The following is a 27,958-nucleotide window of genomic DNA, read 5'->3' on the forward strand; positions in this document are numbered from 1 at the left end:
ACATACTCACGTTTAATCAGTGCCTTTCATTAATAAAGACTGCCAACACTTGAAGAAGGAGCCATAATAATCTAGAAGGAGTCTGCATCTGCCATTCATTTGAACTTGTTATTTTGCCCATTTTAAAGGTAATTAATTATGTTGCTTGTTCACTTTTTCTAAGAGGTGTACAGTTACAGTATAAATGTGCTCTGAAAATTTCCCATCTGAATTTTGTATGGATATCAGAGATATACAAAGATACACATGATACATCCAGAATGAGTGTCTAGGGAAATCACAGAACACCTCGTTTCCATTACATTTTATACATTAATTATTTAGAAAATCTTTAACTCTGTTGATTATCTGTTTTAAATGTATCTAGGATCAGGATTAACTTGTGAAATATATTTTCTCTTGGCCCTGTCCGCATTCAGACTAAAAGCATTCTAACAACAACTTGGTAGATTGGTGGTTACTAGAAGATGTTTTTTTTTAGCATAGTTTGCCTTACTATTGTGGACAAGAATATTTTTTTGAAAACCATACAGTGAATGTATTATAAAACCATGCTTTAGAGTATTTAGGGTGAATGGTGAAAGCATAGGATGAAAAGAGTGAAAGGTGAAAGCACAGGATGAAAAGCCAAGAGACCCAGTTTCCGTTTCCAGTTCTGCCATAGACTGTGACCTTGGATATGTCACTTCAACTTTCTGTACCTCAGTTTCCCTTCTGTAAAATGGGGATAATAATACTAATCACCTTCACAGAGGTGTTGTGTACCTTAATTAATTAAGGTTTGTAAAGTGCTTTGAGATTCTTGAGTAATGCAAAGTATTTATTATTTATATTATCATATTATAGCAATCTTACCAGCATGGGTCTAATTTTAAAAAAAGACTGCCTATAGTAGGAAAACCATACTAGAATACTTCTAGTAACAAGAATGTTATTCGCATGGTTTCAACCCCAGTGTGGAGAAAGCCATAAAGTTCTCAGACTAAGTGATCATAGGTGGTGAAAACGGATGTCTTTTCAATAATGTTTTCTGACCCAGGAGTTACAAGTGGCTCCAGGTAAAGCTAAATTCAAGAGTTTTAAAAGTGCCTCCAAAGAGGGTTAGGTATGACCCAACAGTGTATTTTCCTCAAAATAACTGAAAAATGCAGGAATAAAATAGTCTTTTCCAAACATAGATTCCTGAAATAGAAAGGGTACTGAAGGTCAGAATTCCAGTTAGCACCTAGCTTCCATTGATGTAGATGGGAACTATGCACAAGCAAAAGAAAAAAAAATGTCCCATAGTCTGGAATCTCTGACCTCTGACCGATTCATGTTAGAATTTTGTACTTATGAGGACCAAAAACTTCTGCTGGTCACTTATAAGATGAAAGCCCCTGCAACCACCATTTGTTATGAAGCGCCTATATAGATTATAGTGGAAGGTAGAAAAAAGATCAGAAACTGGAAACACAGAAGATCAATGTAGCAGTTTGTCCACTGAAGAAAGATGCCCCTAGGCTTGGCCTGGGAAGTTATATTATTAGAGGTGCAGCCCGACAGTTCCTTATTATTTTCTGACCTGAATCAAAGTAGTTTGGAGACAGGTGCAATACCCCCAGGAAAGGCAGGCGAGGGTGACAGAAATGAAGTAATTGTGTCCATTAATCTTGCTACAGAAATGTTCCCTTTTGAGAGCAAAAATCATGTGTTTCATTATAGCGTCAATAATTCTAGCAAGGATCTTTGATGGATCAAATTGTTAGAATTTAATTATCAAACCAAAAAGAACATTTGTGCTGTGATCTCTGACTAATTTTATCTTATTTCAGGGGACAGTGGATGGAATAAAGTAGGATTTTTATCTTTTGCATTTTGTTTATTAAAATAATTAAAAATAGCATGGAAGGTTTAATTAATAAATTCTGTTGCTAATAAGAGAGACTGTTTGATGACATAGGAGGATTTTGTCTACATGTGAAAACCCAAGAATGTCACTTCATTATGGATTTCATGACGCTAGTAAATAAATATGTATGAGTTTGAAGAAAATACTCCACAAAGTCCATATAAAATTATTCCAACTAGTGCCATAGTACAACAATATAAAATAATAATAAATAAATAATAAGAATTAATAATAAATAATGTGTCATTAGTTCCCAATAAATGACTGAAAATTATGCAATCTCCAGTGCATAGAAAGGCTTTTAGATCTTGCATTTTGCTGTTTGCCTATACTAAGGGTACCTGCAAGTCCTTCTTTTGACCGGGAAAGCTCACAAGCAGTTTGAGTTTCCCATTTGATTTTCCCTATTAGGCCATTCTTTGTGGAGTGAGTTTGCTTGTTGCGTAGTGCCATAAGAGTATGACTGGAACCTGTGACTAGGTAGAGTGTTGCTTGAAAAATCTTTTTAAAAGTAAGCAATTTTAGGTGGTTCCTTATACCCAATGATCAGCCCTTGAAAGGCTCAAATCTCTCTTATTACACAAAGTCTGTTTGCCAGAAGCTGGGAATGGGCAACAGGGGATGGATCATTTGGTGATTTTCTGTTATGTTCATTCCCTATGGGACAACTGGCATTGGCCACTGCTGGAAGACAGAATAGTCGGCTTGATGGACCTTTCAGTATGGCCGTTCTTACGTCTTTATGTCTGAGTAAACAGGCTGTATGCTCAACTGCTCCACAGGGGGTGATGAGACAGAAACTTGCCATCCCAGAGCCACTCTCTGACTGCTACAGCCACACAGGGACTACTGTAATCACCCCATGAAGAAGCAGTTTGGCTGATTGATCTGTGAAGTCTCTCTTGGCTTGTCGTAACTCCCTCTCCATGCTATGGTTGATACAGCCACACAGAGCATAGCCCAGAGTACACAGCCCCTGTATGTTCTCTCCAATTTATTCTCCTTCACTTACAGTGGAATTGCATTGGTTTTGCTGCCTTTTAAGTCCTCCACACCATGTCCCAGTCTTGCAGTTGCTCATTTCTAGGATTTGCCCTTACACTTTTAGGAATGGTACTAACTCATCTTAATGGAATGACTGTGCAAAGAACAAGATTTACCCTATCTGTTTAAGAGATTCTGCTGTACTGGTAAGGAATTCTGTACCATGTAATATAATAGCATTTCCATTAATAACATTGGTACGAACAACAAGAAATCCTCGAGAATAATACACTCTAAAGTTTTAATAATATAACAACAAACTGAAGTGGTTTGTGTACATGTCTGTGTCCCCACTGGAAATGAGAACTGTTCAGCGGAATATTACAGGCCCTACTGATAGTAGCTAAAATAGTCTCTTCTAGCGTAAGTGGTAGTAGCCTGTGTTTCTGGAGTATGATGCCATGAAGTTCTATGGGGTTATGGTATGCAGCACGGTGACAAATATGACATTCTAAGTGGCCATGAAGTTGTTACAAAAATAATACTTTGCAGTTCTACAATGCCTTCCATCCAAGATCTCAAATCACTTTATAAACACGAATGAAGCCTCATACATCCCTATCTGGTAGATAAGTGTCACTTTCCCTGTTTTATAGATTGTGAAACTAAGGCACAGAGGTGCTAAGGGGGAGCTTTTCAAAGGCACAAATAAGAGGTGCCTATCTAACGAGAGTTACGCACTTAATTGCCATTTGTGTCCTTGATAATCTTCTCATAAGTGATTTACCCCAATTCACATGGAAAGTCCTTGGCAGGGCCAAGAACAGAACTCACATCTCCTGAGCCTTTCTTGGTCCTCCTGGGCTTTTATCAAAAGACCATCCTACCCCTTGTTGGCCAGTTTCTGGAACTGTTGCACATTTTAAAGATAGCAATCAAGCTGATTTCCCCTTAAGAGAAATGACATGACCACAAGTAGGGCAAAATTCTCCTCTCAGATGTGTGTGACAAAACTCGGCTCCCTAGATGTGTAGATCTCCCTTTGACATCAGTGTTAGAATAGACAAGATTTTTCCAAAGAGGAATGCTGAGGTGGCTGTGGCAGCTATTCCAATGGAGTCTTCAGTGACAAGCCACAAAAATAAATTAAGAAACCTATTGAGCCCGATTCTGATCCCTTACTCCCAGTTTCACTGATATTGGAATCTGGCCAACTGTCTCTCTTCTACTTACACTGTCAAGGAGGGAGACAGCTGTTCAGTGCAGGAACAATGATCCAGTTCTAGAAATCTCCTGACTGCAACTCTATCCTTTGTATTCACAGTCTTTGGGCCTCTATGGCAGTGAAATTCTACCAGTTGCTGATCCAAGCATACGCACTGCTTACAAATAAAAATTATAAAGAAAGAAATCAACTAACTTCATTATTCAAATTCAAAATCACAGTTAATCACTGATAATTTTTCTACTGGGTTTATCAAACAGTTTCATCTTAATATTTTAAGCATTTTGCTCTTTAAGCTATAAGCTACTTAAAGGGGGAGAAAAAAAATCCTTGACATATTACCATGAAATCAAAGAGCAAGCTAACTGGAAAAAAATAGTTACTATATTTAAACTGAATTATCCTATTAGAGAACCGCAGTTCTCAAACCATTCCACTTTGGTATAGCATTTTTGTGGCATTTTAATATGTTTTGCAGGGACTGTAACTGTACAACATTTTTAATAACAGTAATTTAAGAGGAAAAAAGTAGTACAGTGGGGGTCAATGCCCTTGTTTTTCACTCACTTGACTTTTAATCTAACTCAATAAACAAGTGAGATGATTTTGGTGGCCTCTACTGAGACTCTAGTGGGCAATTAGCCAGCCTGCAAAAATATCACATAACTGGCATCATTTAACACAGTGGTAAAACTTTGTCCATGTCTGCTTAGGAGAGACCCAGCCTAAAATAGAAAGGGTATTGCAGGTCAGGTCAGGATTCAGGAGCATTGGCTGAGCTCACTAGGGATTTGTGTAGTACCCTCCGGCTCTATGCTTAGCTCCAGACAAAGCTATTAGTCTCTTTATTTGACATTTGAGCACCATAATGCACAGTGGTTTTATGTATGGAAAGGACAATCCTTAATATAACCAGCAACATCACTGCAACTCTGCCTTGCAGTAGTGTGGATGAGTGACTGTTACTGCATTTCAAGGGCCAGATCATGCAGTCCTCACTCAGGCTAAATTCCCATTTACTTCACTTAGTAAAGACTGTAGGAGTAGTTTTTGTGCTGCTGCCCTATCTCTAGGTTTCTTCTCTTAATATATTACAGTAAAAAAGATAGCAGGTAAAGTTCACGCATAGTGTATTTCTATTAAATCAATGGAGTTTCATCGAGGGTTAAGTTAGCCCATTTAGTTGTGTTTCTTTCTAAGATATCACTCTGAATACACATTTTAACTTCACTTTTTGTACATGGTGAAATAAATCAGTTTCCCTTTACTTTCTAGTTGAATGGTGTTGTGCTCTGCACCTGCTGGACAAATTAAACCGCTTGAAGTTTTCACATTTGCACTGCTTAAGAAGTGCTTAGGTGCCTCTCCACCGACTTCGGCTAAGATCACCTTCTACCATATGAGAGGGATACATTTCGTGGGAAACTTCATGAGGTTCCAAAGTATGATCCTTTCAGAAGCTGCACCTCAAATGTGCAGCTATCCCAGGCTCTTCATGGATCTTGGGGGAACTGCACAGACATCCCCTCCATACTATTCTTTGGAGCCCCGGGTGCTATTTGTTCCCTTGCCACATGTGTACCATGCCCATCCACTACACATGTGAAGAAGGTAGAAGTTTGAGAATTATTATGGGGTGTGGGTATCACTGTTGCCAGTCAGAGGTTGGTTAGTGGGTGTTGGTCATTGATCAGATAGTTGGTGGCATGTTGCACATGTGTGTCAGTTTCTAGGTTAGTCATTGTTATGTGTGTACATGTGAACCAAAGGTGTACGTGTGTATTCGAGGCTCTGTAAGGGGTGTTGAGTGGGTCTGTGGGGATCGAGTTAATCTTGGGATAATGGCGGGGGAGGATCAAACTGGTGATGGGCTGGGGCAGTGAGACACTTTTACATCACACCTCCCTCTTTGCACCACCGGTCCCCTTTCTCTCACCTGTGTTGCCTTCCATGCAAGCTGGGGACCCTGTCAGGATGGGGGCAGCCCCCCCAACGTGCTCGGGGGGCAGCAGCCAGAACAGGGGAAAGCCCCTCCACCAGGCCGGGAGCCTGACAGAACAGGGGGCAGCTCCCTGCTCTGTGCTGGGGGGAGCCTGTCAGGACGCAGGGGCCGGTCAAGACAAGGGGCCGCCCCGTGATGTGGGGCTGTCAGGACAAGCCCCCCCGTGTCGGGTTCCGGTCCTATCTGGGCATTAGGACAGGACAGTCTCCCACCCGCCCCGACCGTAATGAGGTTCACGCAAGGGCAGGGAGCTGCCTGAGGGTCACGTCGGGGCAGGCCGCCAGCTCACTGCAGGCTGCTCCCGCCTCCCAGGGCAGTGGCCAAATTACGTTTCTCCATCCAGACCTCTCTCCTGCGCCCGCCCGCATACTTCTACCAGTGCCGTCGGATACGGCGCTCCGCAGAGTCGCGGTGCGGGCGGGCCTCTTTTGCTTGTGGCGTTTCGAATCCGGGTTCGTGCGGGCGGGGCTGCTCCCTCCTCCCCGCTCCCTGCTCCCGGCCAATGAGCGGCGTCCACATGCTGCGGCCGGGAGAGGGGCAGCGGCGAGCTGGCTCCGATAAATTCTATTAGAGCAGCTGCCGCTGGCTCAGCTCGCGCCGGGGAGGGAACGGAGCAGGAGGAAAGCAGAGCACCGGCTAGCCGGAGACAGCGGCCTAGGCTACACCGCCCGCTGGAGAGCGCCGGGAGCGGATCCCACCCTCCCCTAGAGGGGGCAGTTAACGACCCCCAGGGCAGCTACGCCCCCTAGAGGAGACAGGGCATTTCAGACCCCTCAGAGGAGAGCGGGGGTGATAAATTACCTTATTACCCCTTGTAGCGGCGAAAGAGACAATTACTCTCCGTCTGAGGAGAAAAGGGGACAGCTCATTCCTTCCCCACAGTGCCGGTGGGGGCGGTTGTTCCCCTAACACCCCCCGCAGTACCTCTCGGCGTTGGCCTGACGTCTGAGAGGAGGGGGTGATTTTTGTCTCGTGGCCCCCAGACGGCTGCCGGAGAAGGGGGTGCAGCGGAGCCCCTTGCCTAGCTCAGGGCGAGGAAGGGGGCGGTTGTGTTCCCTCGGGGGCGAGTCCCCCGCCGGTACGGAGCGAAGGGGGGTGCGGGTGCTGTGACCGGAGAGGCGCGCTCCACGGCTCCCTATTGTTGTCTAGGTCTATGCTGATAATCACCCGGGGGCGGTTGGGGACCCGTAGGGGGGGAGAGAGAGCGAGGCACCGAGCGGGCTGAGTTCAGGGCTTGCTGCTGCTGCTGTTCCTGCTGCTGTTCCTGAGAAGAAGGAAGCGGAGGAGAGACACCATTTGCCGGCCCGGCCATGGAGAACGCGCACACCAAGACGGTGGAGGAAGTTTTGGCTTATTTCGGCGTGAACGAGAGCACTGGGCTCAGCCTGGAGCAAGTCAAGAAGCTCAAGGAGAGATGGGGCGCCAACGGTAGGTGAAGCAACCAACCCCCGCGCCAGCCGCTGCCGGGGGGATGCTGCTGCTGCTGCTGCGGGCTGGGATCCTCTCTCCCCCTCTCATCCTCCTTGGGGCCCTGTTGCAAGGCCTAACCTATGTGTGCAAAGCCGGCATCTGACTCAGGACCCGGAATAGGAGCGAGGGAGAGAGAAGATGGCTGACTTGAACTCCACCTCGTGGGTTTCTTTTATACCCTAAGCGCTCGGGGCTGCTGCAGCATGGAGGGTGCCACCTCCGTTTCCTTTCACCTTCCTGGGAAATAAGCTTCGATCATTAAGTAAAGCACATGCTTTTTTTAATGTGCCCTTTTTATTATTTACTTGACTTTCATTTTCTTCGTTATTCCCAACTGTCCCACCCAAACGTCGTTCTTTGACCTTTTGATAAAAGGTGCTTCTTTTGTTTTAAAAAATTGTTCAGAAACAGCGCGGCAGAGCTTTCTTTTCTTTTGTGCCAGTTGTATTGCAGAACAGGCTTACAGAGAGAAATAATAGCAGGTGGGGAGACAGCAATTCCTAAATAGAAAGATTAGATTGTGAAGCGTTTGCAGACGTCTTCTATTTTGGTAAAGTGAATGTGGAGTGAAATCAGTGTTCTGCTGAAGTCTGAAAAACGTTTGAAGCCTGTGATCCTTTGTATGCAGCAGCACCAGAAGTAACATAGCAGGCATGAGTGATGACTTGGCTGAATTGTAACCTTACTAGATTGCTGCTAAAATGTATTTGACATAAATTGCGGAATTAGCGAGGCCCAGTTCAGTTCTCCTTGATGGAAGGAGGCACTTTAATTTCATTTACTCACCATTGCCTTAAAATTTGAATTTCCTGTATACATAAAATTGGGTAAAATTTAGTTTTGTAGCATTTTAGCTAGCTCTGAAGTAATCTTTAATGATGGATGCTTTATAGTGGCTACTGTAGTTATCTAACAGTCTTTTCTCTTTGACATGCTCCTTGGGAAAACCTATGCTTCCTGCAGAATTACCAGCTGAAGAAGGTAAGCAAGCCTGTACAATCTTCTAATGTTTCTTATCCATACTTTGCATCTTTCTGTGTATATTTAAGATGCAATATGTCTGCCTTTTATATCTTGCAGGAAAATCCTTACTTGAGCTTGTGATTGAACAATTTGAAGACTTATTAGTTAGAATTTTGTTGTTGGCAGCTTGTATATCTTTTGTAAGTATAAAATGTTTTGTTTTTTCAGACTTTTCACCCATTGAACAAATGAGGCTACTGTGTGTGTGTGTGTGTGTGTGTGTGTGTGTATATATATATATATATAGAGGGACAGGGCTATTCCTTAAGTTACTTTTTGCTTACACTAGTTCTTTTTATGATGTGGAAAAATAAATTGCATGCTGAGTCTTAAATTGGTTATCTTGCTAAGGTTAACTTTTGTGTGTTTTATACATTAATTTTCCGTATTCACTTCATGTATATAATTCTCTTCTTTCTTGAATATAATTAAACTAGACATACACAGACCTGTGAAAAGCATACGTATAATCCATCATATTTTTTGTGTACCTACTCGAGATGGGATTTCACAACCCTTCTTTTTGTTGTTGGGTTTTAAAACCAACCTCGATTAAGAGTTTAATGGGTCGTTCTTTTTGCTTTTGAGTAAATCCCTTTATCAAGCTAAATGGATGATCATTGGAAGAGGTTTTTGGATAGAATGCAAACTGTAAATAGAATTTGCATGGGGAATATTTCAGTTGCCTTTCCTCCCTGATAATAGCAAGGTGACAGTTGTTGCTTTTGACAGTGACAAGAATGATGACGACAATGATGGCACCATTGTTGACCAAATTTGGTAACTGACCTTTGGATAGTCTTTTTGTAAAGTGGACCCCTCGTCTTGCATACAGGATTGAAAGGACAAGAAGCACTAAATGACCCTGGGTTTTGTTTTTAATGTATGTTTAATTGGATCGTTTTTTTGCAGTATGTATGGGGTATATGGTTGCTAAGGAACTGGAGAAATGAATTGAAGGCTAAGTACAGGAGGAAGGTGATGGGTCTGCATTTTTTTTTTTTTTGACAAGTTGGAGAACAGAATGATTGGTTTCTATTTATTTTTTTAAAAAAGTGCAAAACATTAGAGATTGTTAGTGAAGTCTACCAAATAGACTTTTACTTCCACCTAAAGAATTGTAGTATAACTCTGTGACCAGAAAAACAGGTGTTAGTCTTTTATAAGCTAAAAGAATAAAAAAGTGGATTTTGTGCTGATTTCTGGTTTTCTATCCCTCTGCCAAAGTTCAGCTAATCATGAATATAGACTGAAGCTAATGATCAGTCTTAAAATAAGACTATTTAAAATAAAAAAGAGGATGGCTATCCCATGTTGTGCCTAATGCAGTATACTGCGTTGTTGATTCTGGGCCAGTGACTGCTTCTGCTATCACAAAACTGACACACAGTTTCAAAGAAGAGGGCCTCAGTTTTGGTATGTGTGTATATAATAGCCAGCTGGCCAAGGATTGGCATTGAGCTTGCCTATGGAGACAGACACATTTTAGTCACTTTGATATTTCCATGGAGAAAACGTGGCTGGCAGTAGCAATTTTGAGAAATGGGTTAACATCTAGTTTTTCGACGAGGGGTAGAGTTTTGTAAAAGGTCTGAAAGTTGCATCCTTCATGAGGGTAGAGGAGGAAAGAATGATAGTAATAAAGGGTAGTGGAATTTTGTAGTGCATGAGTTATTACTTCTAGAAATTTATATGCCACTTCATTTCCAACCAAATGGGTGAAGGTAAAGATCAAATTCAGCAAATAAGAAATTGTCTAGTGAGATCACTCCAGTGTGCTAAACTGACACAGGTCAAATAATATACATTGCCAAATGTACTTTGCTAGTATGTTTACTGAACTTATTAAACAATTAGACTAGCCTCCATTTTCCAGTTTGCTGAAATTATTCTGCTAAATTAGGCAGTTGGTGTAATACAGGGTAAAATACTGGGATATCTGGGTTCTCTCCTGACTACCACTTACCTGCTCGGACCTTGGGCAAGTCACTTCAGTTTTCTATGCCTCAAGTTTCCTCAACCTTAAAAACGGGGATAATACTTATCCTCCTTATTGGAAAACATGTTAAGCCCCTGGCCTGAAAATCAATAGCTAAAATAGAAATGCTCCTAATAATTTTTATTGCAGTTACTCTGTGAGCAGTTCACTCTTGTTTTTGTTTGCTTTTGGGTTTTGTATTAGGATCAAAGATAACTTGTAATTTCTTCTGTTTTTTTCACTTGTGGCTTGACATTTACTCTTTATAAAGGCTGTATTAGACTTTCATTGAGTTCTGGTAGCTTTCACGCAGCTGTGCTAAGCTCATACAAATTTAGAAATACATTTGTTTCTATAAAATATTCAAGGTGATCGACATAATTTAAACTCCAATATTATTTCTGAAAGCACTCATTTTCAAGTATATAGCAGCTGTGAAGCTTGTGGCCCATAACTGCCACCCAGGGAAACTTAAATGTTACGGGGAAAGATAAATTGTGTATACAGTTGAGGTGAAATGAACCTTTAGCATTGGATTGCTGTATCGTGAGGATGATTTAGCACAATTTATAATGTGTAATCATTGATAACTGGATGGGCCAAGTCTTGAAAAGTTGATGAGACTTTGTAATACTACGACAACCACTCTAAAATAATATGCGAAAATCACCAGATGTTTTTTAGGTTACAAGGAGTGTACACAGAGCATATTAATTGATTTTTAGTTTTTAAAATGAGGTGGGTCAGGGTTGCTTTGGTCTTAAGTTAATGTGAAGGGCTTTGATTTTTGGGATGTAATATAATTCTGGGTGTGGGGGGTTGTATAGCTCAAAAATTGCTAACATAGCCTCTCAAAAATCCAATTTTTGGAGATTTCTCTTTGCATATACAGTACTGGGATGAGTAATCTCTTCGTGATTTTTCCATATTGCTCCTTAACATAATACTGTATCAAACACCACTACTTTAAAATGCACTTGGGAACTTCTAATGCACACAAGAAGAGTCTACATGAACCAATTTATATGCAACACAGTCATGTGCTTTAGAAATCACACCTTTGTAGTCTGCATTTCTGCTCCATGTAAGCAAGCCCTTAAATACAAGGAACCATTTCTGGTGTTTTTCCAACGTTTATTGGGTAAACACAAATTTGTTTCTTGTGTTGGGGATGCTTTAGCAGCATCTTTCAGTTAAAACTGAAAATCAGAAGCCCTGGTTATGTATAGTTGAGTCTTTGGAAGCACTATGGGGTTTCTTTTGAAGCTAATGGACTTCAGCAGGAGTAGGATCAGAACCAAATTGCACAAACTTCGATTGTGTGTTCTCAGTGACCCTAAAATATTTTCTGTAATCTTGTTGATCTGGGAGACTGTTACGACTGTAGTGCTTGGATAATATACGGCCTTGTATAGCAGTAGCAATAAGTAAAGTGAAGGTTGCATAATATCTGCTGTTCTAATCCTTGTTTTCAGTTTGTAACTTTCTGAAACTTTCACCTCAGCTGAAATTTTATGAACCTAGTCTGTGTCCAAAAATTAAATGTTCAGAAAGTTTTTGTATCAAAATACTTCTAATGCCTTTGAGTAAATGTGTGAGGGAAGAGGGGAACATACTTTGCAAAGACAGTTTTAAATCTGAAGATTCTTGTTTGAATTGCATTAGTGCTGAATCACCTTAGAGATTGAGTGTTGGAATTGGGCATGGAAATAGTCCTGATTGTGAAGTGCGTTTTGAGTGTTCTGGTGAAAATGGGTTTTGGGTTGGGAGTTGTCTTTGAAAATCACACTGTGCCTTCAAGGAGGCCTGGCAGGACATGTGTGCATAGCTAAATTATTTGTGCAGTGTAAACCTTAATGATGGCATGTTTTAATTGCAGCAGAGCTCCAGAGAGGTCTTTGTTCATTCACTGCTCATCTTGTAAGGTTAAAAACTGCACAACTCCTAAAGTTACCTGGTGGACCTTGCATGGTAGTTCTTTGGAGTGTGTATTATATATGCACATGGATGTGCATGCATACATTCCATTTTAAAACTCTTTTTATATTAAGGTTGCATGTGTAAGCACTCAAGTAAGGAATTGAAAGTTAAGCTTGCACATGACACCTTGCCTCTGCATCTTTAGGCAGGTGCATTACATACCTTTTTTCTTAAATATCATACAGTAACATTAGTGGTTCTCATATTGTAGTTTGTACATTGACTGGTAGTATGTAGGCTGCAGTCAGGTAGTACACAGGCTGCTGTATAGTACTGACATCATAGCCCATTATATCTGTACTAATTTAAATTACTAAGATGGTATGCCAAGTACTTACTGAGTTGTATATGTGGTATGCTAGATCTCAAAGCCAGAGAATTGCTGTTCTGCAGCCTTAGATGCACATACTTTTGTACCATTTCATTCTTGTATTCATAGACCATTTTCATTGTCCATATTCTTCCAGTGTATCTCTAATGACTTAAAATACATGTCTTAGAGAGAAGAAAATTTTTTAATTTTATACGCCTGATCCTATAAAGGAATCTTTAGGCATGGACCCTTCCCAGAATGTCTTATCAGAATCTGTAGGACTTCACAGGGATCCACATGGGCAGCACCAGTGCCTTAGTTAGTTCTGTCATGGTTGCAATTCCGAGGATGAGCTAATTAGCAAGAATTTACAGCCAAGTTATTTTCTTGTGTATTTAATCTATAATATTTTGTACAAGACTGGTTTACTGTGTAATGTCATCTAAATGACTTTAATAGACTGACATACACAGATAAGTACGCAGTGCTTTTCAGTGTGCTGAATGTGTATCTAATATTAGAAAAATGTTTGATAAATAGTAGATCTCTTGGTGTGTTATAATGCATGTATACATGCAAGAGAGCAGAGTTAATGTAATCTACACAACCCCAACTTTAGCACTTCCTGAGTTTTGTACTTCACCATTCAACTTTAATGTTTTCCTAATGAATTGTGATAGTTTTTCATACCGGACACAGTGTAGTCTAGGGAAAGTATTTATAAGTGGTTGCCTAAATTAGAGGATCATGAAACCAGCCTTATTTACTAATACTGCTACTAGCCCCTTTATACCAAATCAGAATTACAGGGAGGTGCTCTGGAAACTTGCTTGGTACAAGGTTAGATTAAAATTGTATATTGTTGTGAATGTAGCCCAGTAAAGATGTTCCTTATACATACCAATCAGGCCCATGTATAGACTGATCTTTCAGTCCTCAAGCATGCAAAACTGCACCATTGAAGTAAATAAGAATTTTCTGTGCAAGGACTTCCTGAGAACAAGCTAAGTGTTAGATCTGGAATAGTAATGACTACATGTTGCATAAGATAGGGATAGTGTTGGTATATTACATTAGCATGCTGTCAGCAAAATTCAGATTACGCACTGTCACTTAAGATATCATCTGATGGGGAAAGATCACAGAGATTTAAGTAATTTTATGTAGCTTTTAAAAATGTTGCCTTGTAGTAGGGTGCTGTAGCTGGGCAAGAACTTAAATTGCCAGATGCTTCTGTTTTTGTTTCTGCTACCATTAAGTATATAGCAAAGCAATTGTATATTCAGAAACATGGGGCAGCACATACTAGAGGTAGTTGCAGTCTGTTAACTCAGTAAAACTTTTCAATTTCCCTTTTATAATCATCACTGAGTTTTTTTTATTTTTCAGTAACAATTAGCGAGGAGAGTTTTTTGATCTCATGAGTGACAGAACTAAATTTGGGAGAAATGAAAATCCATAATCTCTAGTAATTCCTTTGTGCATGGAATAATTTCTTGTTGAGACTATTAAAAAGGGATATTTTATTTGTTTGATTTTAAATTAAACATGTCCTATCCAGTAAAATACACATTTGACTCAAATCATGCATTTTTAAGAGTCTCTAAACTGTACTCTAGAGAAATACAAAAAGGATAATGGTAATCAGGCACTGTTGGTTTGTCCAAACTATAGTAAATGTTAAAAATCTAAATGGCCTGGGAGAACAAGCTTTTTGTTTCAGAAACATTGCACAGGTAAAAGGAACCCACTTCAATTGATCTGACCTTTTATTGGTAGGATAACATTTGATTTTCATATTTTGCCTCTAAGCTGCCATTCTCAAGTAAAAAACTTGCCTGTTGGCCACTGAGAACAGAATCCAGTTTGTCTAATGGATCAGTAGGTATAATCTCCTGAGCAATGGATGTCATCCCAGAACTTCCACTCTTTGTATACTGTATTCTATTTTTGTTGTCTTCAGAATGCTGTTCCTTCCATCTTTCCTAATAGACTAGTCATTTGAGACACTCATATGTGCTTTGGTATAAAAATTATTGAAACAGTGAGGGTTTTTTAGGAGTATAAATACTTACATAGTATTATTAATTTAATTCTGGTTTTTCTAACTGTTTTCATGACCATTTTATTGCTGGCTGGCTTACTGAAGCATTCTCTGCTTCTCTTAGTCACCCTGAGCCACAAGCACTCTTTGCTCATCATGGCATGTGTAATTTTTAGTCTTTGTGTATATTTCTACTTTAAAAAGTCCCATGGCCCCATCCTTCTTAAATTTTGCTTAAGAGGCTTCTGCCAACAGTTCAAACCAATTAAATATGGCTTGAGCAATCATATGAAACATTGAATCAGAGTTGCCCTCTAGATTTGTTCTCACTTTTCAGGTGTCAGGGCAGTATGTGAATTAGATATTTCCCTCAGGACTTCCTTTCCACTTAAAAAAATGCATTTTGCTTTTCTTTGCTTTTTAGCGTCTTAGCTATACAGAATTTTTTTTAATTTTAATTTTATCAAAAGTATTGTCTCAAAACAATGCCATGGTGGTTGATCTTAATCATGTTCATTGTTATGCATGCTACAATGATTTGATTACCAGATTTCTAGCAGTAAGGGTCATTATATCACTGGACCCTTCTTGTCTTTTTTTTTGTTTGTTTGTTTTTTTTTCTTTAGTATACTGTCAGATCCTGAGCTTTGCTGATGGAACTGTTTGCCACTATAGCAAGGCATTTGTACGGTGCCTAGCACAAAGGTGTCCTGGTCCGTAACTAGGACTCTTAGGCAATAAAATAAAACAAGTAATAAATTATAGATTCTGTTACTTGCCAAACTTTGGTTTCTGTTGTTCCTCTCTTTTAGTAAAGCAAAAAAGATGTTGGTAATGTTTAAAAAAACTAATACGTTATTTATCTGTTCATCCCTGATCACTTGATAGTGCGTATTAAATCTAGGCTACTATACAGTTGTTTCATCAAATGTACATAAAGTTCCTTTGACAATCTCCCATAACCTATTGTGACAAAAGAAATCAGACGCTTGCAATTGGATGACTCCTGTTTTAACTCTTTATGGATACAGTCACTAGAGCATCTTGACATAGGAAAAATCTCTCATTTTTAGACCCCAGTAATTATTCCTTGCTAACAAAAGTCTCTTGCTAATTGTAGTTAGAATTAATAGGATCACTTACATTTTGCCCTTGTCAAATGTTTTTGAAAGGTCTGTGTTTTGGGAACTGCAGTTGTTGGGCTTCTAAAACATCTGAAGGATTTTGACCTGGCTGTCTGCTTGATTTTATGGTATCAGTACACCTGTGGTTAAGACTTGAAACAAGCTGTCACACTTGCTCTCTTAAGATCTGTCTGAATTTCAGCTGGTCTCTTAGAGCAGAGGTTGGGGTAGGCCTTCCTCCAGACACATCAGGTCCTCTGAAGGTGTTGTGCATATGACTCTAGATGGCACTTTGCATTTTGATGGATTTCTGTTAAGCTTGCACAGCATTATACAAAGTCATTGCCATCTGTACGTTAATCTGTTTGCTACGACATGGTGTGCACATTTAACTGTAAGCATCGGCCACAATCGCGGTTTTGGTTTTGCTCTTATTACAATGGATCATTGGCTTTGTTTGAATCAATGCCTTGCTGTTGTTAATAGTCAATGAGAGTTGCATGTGTGGTTTTTTAAAATCAATATATGTACCTGTGTGGCAAGGCTGTGTAAACTACTACAGACACAAAAAAGGGGGGGCCAATCAAATAAATTTGAGAACCACTGTCTCAGATACTTGATACTATTGAGCACAGGTGTACTGATACCATAATCATAAACTTAGAAGTTTCCCTTACAGCATTATTTTGGTTCTTCCTGAGACAGCCAGATCTCCATGTGGCTTATCTAATATGCTGATATGAATGTTGGAAAATGCTTGCATTGTCAGTGCTTTATATCTTCAAAGCAGGATTAACTATTCCTCATAGGACCTCTGAGATGTATTTTTCCATCGTGCATATGGTGGAGACCGACACAGATGCTAAGTGGCTTTACCAGCGCCACATACTGGCCTCATATACATGAGGATAATAAGATGTAACTAACAACTGTTGCAGTTCCACTGTTTGTAACAGTGGTGGAGGCTGTCTGTAGAAAGAGCTTGAACAACATAGTGGTTAAAAACACTAGAGTTCCGTCCAAACTGCAGCCTACACAATGCTGCCTTGCCAGTCACAATATTGGACATTTCCTCTATCCTAATAAAATCTGTTCTCATATTGGTCTTGCTTGGTGGTTCAGATTGTTTCTGTTCAAGGCTCTCGTGCTCTTGATCCTTCATCCTTTTTAACATCCTGGAGTGTTTCACAATTGAGCAATAGTTCTAGTGCAGCATGCTAGCGGAATGATGGTGTCTTTAGTAACAGTTTGCTTTTTGGCCTACTTGGTAAGGTGCTTCTGAGTTGGTCAGTGACTCATAATTGTGTTGCCTGACTACTGGCACTAATTATTTCTACACATTGTTCCCATTTATTGTCACTTAACAGGCTTCCTGTTACTCAACATGTTGACTAAAGAATTAGATTGTCTCCTCAGTTATTGCAGAATTTTTGCCTGAACTTATTCAATGAATAGGCCTTTTCCATATATACCTGAAGTGCTTGAGACTGGTAAATAACAAAAGTCTAAAGAATCCTCAAACTTCATTTGAAGCCTTACAAGTATAGAATCATTAGGTGCCTTGTCCTCCTGCTTGGGAATGTATTAAAGCTGAACTGAGGAAAAAGCCACATAGTTAGTTAGATCTTTACATAAATCTCCCAAGTTGATTTAGCTCCCACCCCGTTTTTTAATTAGGAATTTTTTGCTTTCATGGTCTCCCATTTTAATGTGACTGTTGGATACCCTGACTGAAAAGCTTAAGAGGAGCACTATAGGCAGGCATCTAAGTTCCCTCTAAACTACACAGCTGTGCAGCAGGCTATCAAGGGCCTCTCCCCTGGTCCCAGCCCAGAGCCCACACCCACAGCTGGAGCCCTCGCCCCCACACATCCCAACTCTCTTCCCCATGCCCCTCCCACACACCGAACCCCTCATCCCCACCTCGCCACACATCCCCTCCATATTGGTGCACATAACAAATTCATTTTGCACATAGATGTAAAAAATTGGAACATTGGCAGGCATGTTGCTTTTTCCAACTCTCTTCCGTTTTATAGTCTGAGTTTTTAATTCATCTTCATCACCTTTTGTGCAGTCCCTTTTTTTTTAAATGGGGAAGAGAGGCATTTCACTTTTTAGAATAAGTACTTGTAGAAAATCCCCACCACAAACTGATATTGACAAAGCGGGCGGACTACCATTTGTTGATATTGCCATTTGATGGCATGGTTCTGTGACAGAATACAAACCAGTGACCAGCCAGGAAAAAAGTCCAATCAGATTATAAATATGAAGTTGCAGTAATGTTTTTAAATATGTGAATATCTTGCAATGCCTGCTGCTAAAGTGCCACATGAATGCCTTTTCTCACTTTCAGGTGGCATCGTAAGTAAGAAGTGGGCAACATTATCTCCCGTAAATGTAAACAAACATTTTGTCTTAGTGACTGGCTGAACAAAATATAGGACTGAGTGGACTTGTAGGCTCTAAAGTTTTACATTTTGTTTTTGAGTGCAGTTATGTAACCAAAAAAATCTGCATTTGTAAGTTGCACTTTCATGATAGAGATCGCACTACAGTACTTGTATGAGGTGAATTGAAAAATACTATTTCTTTTATCACTTTTACAGAGTAAATATTTGGAATAAAAATAATATAAAATGCGCACTGTATACTTTGTATTCTGTGCTGTAATTTAAATCAATGTATTTGAAAATGTAGAAAAACATCTGAAAATATTTAATAAATTTCAATTGTTCATTGTTTAGCAATGCAATTAAAACAGCAATTGAGATTTTTTTTAAATTGAATTAATTTTGTTGTGTTAATCATGAGTTAATCGACAGCCCTAGTGATAACAGAAAGATATTTCTGTTAAAATTCTACAGCTCTGTGTTTTGTGTAATATTGGTGTATCTGTTGTATTACTTAGATTAACTGTGATTTCTCTTGCAGGTTTTGGCCTGGTTTGAAGAAGGTGAAGAAACAATCACAGCATTTGTAGAACCTTTTGTAATCTTACTTATATTAGTAGCTAATGCAATTGTGGGTGTGTGGCAGGTAAGCAAACATATTTTTATAATACCAAACCTGAGACTCTTTAGGCTGAGTAGAAGTAGATGATGTTTGTACAGTACAGATTTTATAAATAGTATAGGCATATACCAAAAGTACTGTATACAATGTTAACATTAAATTACTCAGAACCAAAATCAACGTGTGAATTCTGACATGAAGTGTTGATCCAAAGCTAAAATGGAAGCTACAGAAATGTTAAACACGTGGATAGACTGAAACACACAACACAGAATACCTTATGGATATGTTTGGCCATAGACTTGCTTTATGTATCTTTCAGCACTTTAGGAAAGAGGTTGTCCATAGTAGAAACCATTCATGAACATTGCTATTAAGTTTAAATAATTTATGGTGTTCTTGAACATTTTATTAATCACTCTATCCCACTGTTCCTAGCCAATGGGAGTTGCGGGAAGCAGCGTCCAGCACGTCCCTGCTGCCTGCGCTGCTTCCCGCAGCCCCCATTGGCCAGGAATGGTGAACCGTGGCCACTGGGATCTGTGGGCAGCTGTACCTGCAGACAGTCAATGTAAACACTGTCCCGCAACCTGCCAGCGGATTACCCGGATGGGCTGCAGGTTGCCCACCACTGTTTTAGAACTTAACCTAATTATGGAGTCACCACCAGGGTGCCTCCATAATATCGTAGCTTAAAGGTCATGCAGTTGGAAAGGTTTGGGAGTTGGACTAGGTAAACTACTATCTATGCAGTTTTTCATACAACTAATGAAATGGTTGCATGCAAATAAGATGTAGTGCAAAGTTGGGGATTGGTGGTTACCTCAGATATACAATGGTCTAGGACTCTTAGGCATATTATGCCATGCTTACGGGAGCAGTACATCACGCAGTTATAATTCATGAAGTCAAAATGGCTGAGAACTTAAAAGTTGGGCTTTAACAGACTGCAGAACTCAGTGATTCAGCCTATTGATATTCATGACTGAAAGATCTTTGTTCAGATTGTATCAGTTTCCATCACTTCACACTGACTCTTACATTCTAGACTGCCAATCCTGGAATCTTATTGTATGGATATTTGCTATCTGCATACTATTAATACTAAAATTTAAGCTTGTATGTTTATCTTATTCAGTGATCTTTCTAAATACACCTGTACCCCAAAATAACATGTCCCGATATAACACGGGTTCGCATACAACACGGTAAAGCAGTGCTCTGGCGGATCAGCGCTTCAGCTCCCAGCTGCGGCACTCTACTTCTCCCTGCCAGTGAATTATAGACTCATAGACTTTAAGGTCAGAAGGGACCATTATGATCATCTAGTCTGACCTCCTGCACAATGTAAGCCATACAATCTCACCCATGCACTTCAATAACTCAGACATAGGTTAGGGGTTTGTTATAGAATTGTGGTTTGAAGACCTCAAGCTGCAGAGAATCCTCCAGCAAGTGACCTGTGCCCCATGCTGCAGAGGAAGGCGAAAAACCTCCAAGGCCTCTACCAATCTGCCCTGGAGGTAAATTCCTTCCCTACCCCAAATATGGCAATCAGTTAAACCCTGAGCATGTGGGCAAGACTCACCAGCCAGCACCCAGGAAAGAATTCTCTGTAGTAACTCAGATCCCATCCCATCTAACATCCTAACCCAGACCACTGGGTGTACTTGCCTGCTGATAATTTAGCAATTGATCTTTGATTAATTGCCAGAATTAGGCTATCCCATCATACCATCCCCTCCATAAACTTATCAAGCTTAGTCTTGAAGCCAAATATCTTTTGCCCCCACTAATTCCTAGAATTTGGCAAACTTGAACGAAGCTTCCAAAAGAACAGGTACTACGTCACTATTTAACATCACTTCAGCTTTGAGGGTGAGAGGAAAAGGTGTAAGGAACTGCTCTGCTTCCCGCTGCCAGTGAGTGCAGGGAGGTTGGGGAAAGGATGCCCCCCGTACTAACCTGTGGCGGGAAGCGGAGAGCCGTGGCTGGGAGCTGGCAGTGGAGCGAGCTGGGGCCGGGGGCTGCTCCACTTCCATTGCTGCCGGTGAGGTGGGACCTCCACCTCCTCTTTCTCCCCCTCTTTCCCCCCCACTCCCGCCAAGCTACATGGCTGGGGCTGGGGGAAGGAAAGTGGAGCAGGCTGGGGCTGCGGCGCTCAGCTTCCTGCCGCAGGTGAGTACAGGGGGTGTCCTTCCCCAACCTCCCTGCACTCACTGGCAGCGGGAAGCAGAGCATTTCCTTATACCTTTTCCTCTCATTCTCAAAGCTGAAGTGATGTTAAATAGTGACGTAGTACTTGTTCTTTTGGAAGCTTTGTTTAAGTTTGTCAAAATCTAGGATCTTTAACTTATTTATTAAAGTAGTATCCAATTAAGTTTGTATAGGCACTGTACATAGAGGTAGACCAAAATCCTGCCACAAGGAAGTTAGTCCTAAAAGAGTTCTTTCCCTAAAAAAAATTACCAGGAATATAAAAGCTCTTCCTCTGGTGTTGAATTGGAATAAATTAGTACTTCATGTTGGTTTAACACCCGCCACCCCACCCCCACCTCCACACACTAAATCTAGTGAATATGGGGGAATAAAGTTTACTGCAGGTTAGGAAGGTAACCATATTTATGCTTTGGGTTTTACCCCACTCTAGAATGCATGCACAAGTTTAACTTAGAAAGAGAAAAGGCTACTGTGTAGAATACACTTGTTTATTGAAGAATCATTTAATAGACCAGCTTTTTCCTTTCAGTATATATTGCCACAAGGACTCTGCTATTAACTACTTGCCTGAAAAGCAAGTATGACAAAATCAATTCAAAGAAAAAAATGCAAAGTGTATAATGGGCACTCAGCTGAAGGCTGTAGATCAGAAACCTACTGATTTCCATACTGAAAGACTCAAAGGCATTCTTTGAACCATTTAGATATATTTAAATGGTTGTGCTTGTGTGATGATTTGTTTAAAGCTATTAAACCCCCAAGAGGCTTGCACTGAAGTCAGTGCACCTACATAATGCCTTTTAACTTAGATTTGTGAATAACTTGTATATTAGGAGAATTGTCCAAGAAAAATTAAATTCTCTTACATTCACATAATAGATTTAAAATAGCTCTCCATCATGATGGCATTTACTCTAAACAGCCAGTAAATTCTATGTGTTTTGTCATTGCTGCTATATTCAAACTTTTCTGTGCTGTTTTTTTTAAACAAACAAGACCCTTGTGAATATCGAGTATTTTTACATACATAGTTCAGTAGATATGTTCATTGAAATTAATGGAATGAGTGTGGGTAAATCCACTGCACTGCTTTGAAAAACTAAGTCTTCAAAGTTAAGGTTGTAAGATCCTGCCCGTTATCAGCCTGACTCTGTCACCACAACCTCCTAACCAAAAAAACAAAAACAAAAAAACCCCTTCTGATCTGTTTTCTCTATGAAATTACTTTCCTGTAATCTCTACCAAAAACACTTAACTTTTTTCTGAAAAAAAAAAAAAAAGAAAAAGATTTTACAGGTGACTCTTTTTAATTCACTCAATGCAAAAAAACTTCTCTTGTTTTCTACAGGAGTCCTTAATGAGAACCAGTGCATAGGACTACTTTGTCACCAAGTTAGAGTATGTTTCTAGTCAGTTAGAGCAGAACTGTGAATGTATTAAGTTCTGTGTGGCAGAGTAAATATTACAAATTCTGCATCGTCTGCCTAATCTAAACCTTCTAAAATAAAATCAAGTGCTCTTTCATGTGAAGAAATTGTCTTTCAAATATTTTTCTCACTAAAATATGATGTCTCATCAGAGCCTCTGAGTTCTTGTTCTTGGCAGTTGGTATCTTTACACCTACACACCTCCCACTTTAAAAATAAATAAATAAAGCGTAGGGTACCTCATGATGACAGTCATTGTGGCACCTTCCTCCTCCCCTTCAATCCCTGCTCTTGACTTCAGTAGCTCCTTGCAGCAGCAGCAGCAGCATCACTGGAAGAAGGTGGCAGTCCCCCAACCTCCCATACTTGCCAAGGAAATAGTCCCTGTGAGTAAGGCAGTGGTCAGGATGGAAAGAGCTGTGTCTTGCAGGTACTCTTGTATGCTGAAGAATGAGAATCTAGGAAGATCTTGCCTGGAAGGGAGGGCTATGGAAGTTGCTTCCTCCAGCCTGCTTCATCACAGCAGCTGCTTTTGTCTTGGGGTAAATCAGTGTAGGAAGAAACTTTGTATGTGGACGTGTCATCTGAAGTCTGGCTTCCTCCTCCATGTCTGTCTTCCCCACAAGCATTCTCCTCAAATGCAGAGAGAACTTTAGTTGGTGGTGGATATCTTTTTTTCCTCTGGAAGATGGAGGGATTATGCTATATAATATAATTAAAAAGATGAAAATTTTTTACACTTTTCAGTGCCTATATCTGATTCTAGGTGATTCATCTATTCAAAACCATCAGTTTCGTACAGTTTAAAAATCTACAATATACTCTCTTATATGCGCACATAATAAAAACTAGCCTATCCTAATGCAATAATCCCTACATCAAAACTTTTTCTGTTACTTGGTGATCAGTTGAAAAATTCCAGAAGTAAATGAACTTGTGCAATCAGAAAAACTGCAAAAAGATTGAGTTTTTAAAAGAGCAGAATAAAAATAACTAAATAGCTTTAATTCATTATCCAATACGTGAACATTGTAATTCAACACAAAATAGAAATATAAGAATAAATTTGAGGCTATCCTGGGTGTATTGAGTATAAAGAGATGTACTGGGTAAGGATGTAGTCACTATGGTCTTTGTTGGAAGAAACTTTACATATTTAAGTTAATCTGTCTTTAATCAATTTTAAAAAAACACTTTCTCTTTTAGCCCTTTAAAGTTTTTAGATAATACTAATGGAGACTCTGGGCAGGAGCTCTGTCTTTACTCTCATGAAACTTTCTGTGTTTTGTTTCTTTCTTGTTTTGTGGGTGATCAGATTCAATTGTTGACTGACTTTATTAAAAAAAAAAAAAAAAAGAACAGGAGTACTTGTGGCACCTTAGAGACTAACACATTTATTTCAGCATGAGCTTTCGTGTTGTTAGTCTCTAAGGTGCCACAAGTACTCCTGTTCTTTTTGCGGATACAGACTAACATGGCTGCTACTCTGAAACCTGTCTTAAAAAAAAAACAAAAAAAAAACCTGGATATTTCAGAGATAACTAGCTTGGAGAACTGGATTTAAACTTTTGAAGAGCTGACTTTAGACAGTGAAGTAAAATTTCTTTTTGGCAATTTCAAATATTAGATGGGGGTGGGGAGGCTTGTTTTCTGATGTGGCATTTATTTATGTCTAATGACCCATCTATTTTGCTCTCTAAGATAGAATTCGTTTATTGAGCTGCTAACTCTGAAAACTGACAGGTTTCAGAGTAGTCTGTATCTGCAACAAGAACAGGAGTACTTGTGGCACCTTAGAGACTAGCAAATTTATTTGAGCTTAAGCTTTCATGGGCTAAAACTCATTTCATCGGATGCATGCAGTGGAAAATATAGTAGGAAGGGGTGTGTGTGTGTGTGTGTGTGTGTGTGTGTACATAAAATGTGTGTGTATATATACACGCGCACACACACAGAGAGAACATGAAACAATGGGTGTTACCATACAGACTATAACGAGAGTGATCAGTTAAGGTGATCTATTAACAGCGGGAGGGACTTTTTTTTTTTTATAGTGGTAATCATGATCTCCTGTCAGCTTCTGTATTTGATTTGATAATTCTTGTTTCTTTGCCCCTCAAATTTAATAGGGTCATTGAAACTTAGTCAACTTCAGTTCTAACAAAATTGAAGATTCCTGTTACCTATCTGTATATACAGAGTAACCTATGCTCATGATCAAGAGCTTAAATTCTGCTCTTCATCCAGTGGAGAGGGGAAATGCCATGGGTTTAGGCCATACTCCCCAGCTTTCTTACACCTAAGGTAGCTCATAGCTGCTAGTATCTATGGCATCCCTATCTCTCTCCCTGGCCAATTATTTCACAACATTCACCAGATCTGGCCATGAGCAATCAGTGGTGTGTTACCTGCTGACAAATTAGGCTCTAATGGCTCATGGTTTGAATTTCCAAAGATAATTATCTGCCTTTATACAGCTCTGACATGTACTCGATGAGAGAACCTTTGGCAGCTGGTGTAAGTCTGGAAAAGTTGGTGTAAATTTTGTATACCTAAAAAGCATCCTCTTAGAATGTCTATACTCAACAGGGCAGACTTAAGATGTCTGTACTAATATTTTTCTTAATTTCTCATCATAGTACTTCCAATGGTGGTAACAGCAGTAGAGCTCGGGGAGATTGGCTGCTGGCGTTTTACTGGTTCTGTCATCTAAACCTAGACAATACTATGTTACTAGTCAATCTGTGCTAGTGCTACCTCGCTGCTCTTTTTAGTGCACTAGATTGGTCAAATCTAGGAGGTGTGTATCTATTGAAGCTGGGAATTGCAGCTCCCAGCTCCATTGTAGACATACACATAGATACTTTAAGAAGAGAATAAAGTTTAAGGGCCATGTCATTTTTAAGGTCCAATCTTCTGTAACTCATTCATGGTTTAATTATGGAAAGAAGATTCAGGTTTGGGTGGGTGTGTGTGTGTGTGCGTGTATATATGTATGTTTTTGTTTTGTGTATCGGCGCTAAAAATAGTTACAAATTCTGTTTGTACTTTTAAGTGCGTTGCCTTCTTTTCTGGAGCTCCAGCTTTGGCACTATATCTGGGAAGTTGTAGGTACTTTTGTTGGCAAGTAATGGGTGTGAAATGTCATGTAGTGTCCTTACTTTACAAGTGCAAAGAAAAGAGCTTTTGGACAATAGTTATTTCCAAACTAGATAACAAAGGAGGAGTTGTAAGTGGATATGTCCGTGCCTCTTAATCAGACATGATTCAGATGTGGCACAAAGGCCTAAAAAAGGGATATAAGAACAGTATTGAAGGAAGTTTAATGATTGGATTTTTTTTCACTATCTTAATTTCTATCAATAACTAGTGAAAACACCAGACTGATGTGGGATGGATGTATATTTGAGACTCAGAGTAGGTGTTCTGTTTAACAAAACACAGCTGAACTAGGGTAGAATCATTTAGTTTTAATAGATGTTTCTGCTGGAGTGTTGCTTTGCATGAAAACATAACCGTATGATCCCTTAATATATAGTTTGCATGATCTCCTGCTACTAAAACATAATGGACGTTCTGGAGATATAACTGCAAATTTCAAGGCAATGGCTTCTAGATCTTTAAAGGCTCACTAATATCTGAATTCTATTGTTGTGCTTTCCAGACTACAACTTCACTTTGAAGTTGCAACCACATAATGGGATGGGTCTAATAAGTATCTTCTATGTGAATGAACACAGAATAACTGAGTAAATAGTATTCATGTAATGCTACATGTGGGAAAACTAGAAGGTGACTATTCTAGTTGTCAGAATTGGCAGTACCTCTAGCTTTTAAAACCTCACATCTTATTTTTCCTCTTTCAGGAAAGAAATGCTGAAAACGCTATTGAAGCTCTTAAAGAATATGAACCTGAAATGGGCAAAGTATATCGACAAGACAGAAAAAGTGTACAAAGGATTAAAGCAAGAGACATTGTCCCTGGTGATATTGTGGAAGTAGCTGGTGAGATACCTTTTATTAATAATACAGGTTGCATATGTCTAAAGGGCCTTGGTTAATTTTAAGAGTTTGAGGCCCTGGGCGGTATTTTTAAAAAAGTACGCATAATACAAGTTAGGCACCTTTATTTATGCATTGTTGAAAAATCGACTTCCTCCATTCATCTGTAATTATCTTACATTAAATGAGTACTTCTATCTTTTGAATTGTCTTAGGTTACTATTACCTTTTAATTGGTAGACATAGTAGCAAGGACATCTTTCTTTTGCTTTTTAACTGGATTACAGGTTTTCAGTGTGTGTGTTTTTGGGGGTGTTTTGTTTTTTGTTTTTTCCCCTTCTCCCCATTGCTATGTGAAAAACATACAGACAAAAAGGAAAAATAACAATGTGCAAAGTAAACTTAAGAAAATCAAACTTTTCTCTAATCTTCCCAATGTCACCATTTTAAATGTTATCTGTAATAGTTGGTAATTTTCAATTTTTTTTAATTGAGCGTCCTTTTTACTGATTAAAAAATACTTGTAATAAAGCAGGATGGCTTCTATTGAAACACTGGTATTAACTTCCACTCTTGCATCACTTCCTAAAAAATACAAGTAACACTCTCTTTTATACTTTTGGAGAGAGTGCCATCTTGTGAGTGAAAATACATTGTGTTAACTCCTAACTGGTCTATCAATGGTTTCTTTTCTTTTTTTTGTTTTCCTCTTTGTTTTAAGGATTTTGCTACTTAATTTCTGTGCAAAGTCTATGGATAGATCTTGTTGAGAATACATCTCAAATAGTTGTATTCACCTTTTTGTAGGCCTTACTGGCAGTCAGATGGTTAGCATTTTAAGATAATAAATTGATGTACAGCTTAAATTTCTTCTGATCTTTCTTCCCACTTTGGATTTAGTTATTAGAGTAGCCATCCAGAGGGGAGATAACAATGTACCCTTAAAGTTGATACTCCTGCTATTTTTAATATGCAGGGAAAGTATGCTCTCAAAGTGAAGTTAGTATTGGCTCTTGGTCCATCTTTTTCTCATTCAGAAACTTTAAAATTCCCTAACCCTGTCCTGAGCTTATCTTGTACATGGTAGCATGCAGTTATAGTGACCTTAGTTAACAGTAATTGATGTTTCTGGGGTATTCCGGAATCCCCAGTCTTTAAGTGCTGTCTTTCTTTCTGGGACCCTATCCTGGTCGATGATTGACATTCTCAGTGCCTCTATTTCTGAGATATCCATATACCAGCCAAGTGTAAGATCTT

At 39.5% G+C, this 27,958-nt stretch overlaps 1 protein-coding gene across 3 annotated transcripts in view; it reads left to right on the forward strand.

Moving 5' to 3' along the window:
• The first annotated feature begins 6,666 nt into the window (after positions 1-6,666).
• ATP2A2 (ATPase sarcoplasmic/endoplasmic reticulum Ca2+ transporting 2) overlaps positions 6,667-27,958 on the forward strand; it is a 76,260-nt gene continuing 54,968 nt past the window's right edge. For 2 of the 3 annotated variants that reach the window (XR_004002983.1, XM_030582948.1), the window contains exons 1-5: positions 6,667-7,530; positions 8,536-8,553; positions 8,653-8,735; positions 18,972-19,076; positions 26,566-26,704. Coding sequence is in view for 2 of the 3 variants with exons in the window: in XM_030582948.1 (XP_030438808.1) it covers positions 7,413-7,530; positions 8,536-8,553; positions 8,653-8,735; positions 18,972-19,076; positions 26,566-26,704 (463 nt within the window). In the remaining variant the exon portion in view is untranslated. The remainder of the gene's footprint in view (positions 7,531-8,535; positions 8,554-8,652; positions 8,736-18,971; positions 19,077-26,565; positions 26,705-27,958) is intronic. The other variant, XM_030582949.1, reaches the window with a different exon arrangement.

This window comes from Gopherus evgoodei, chromosome 13, assembly GCF_007399415.2.
Source record: "Gopherus evgoodei ecotype Sinaloan lineage chromosome 13, rGopEvg1_v1.p, whole genome shotgun sequence".
Classification (NCBI taxonomy): Eukaryota; Metazoa; Chordata; order Testudines; family Testudinidae; genus Gopherus; species Gopherus evgoodei.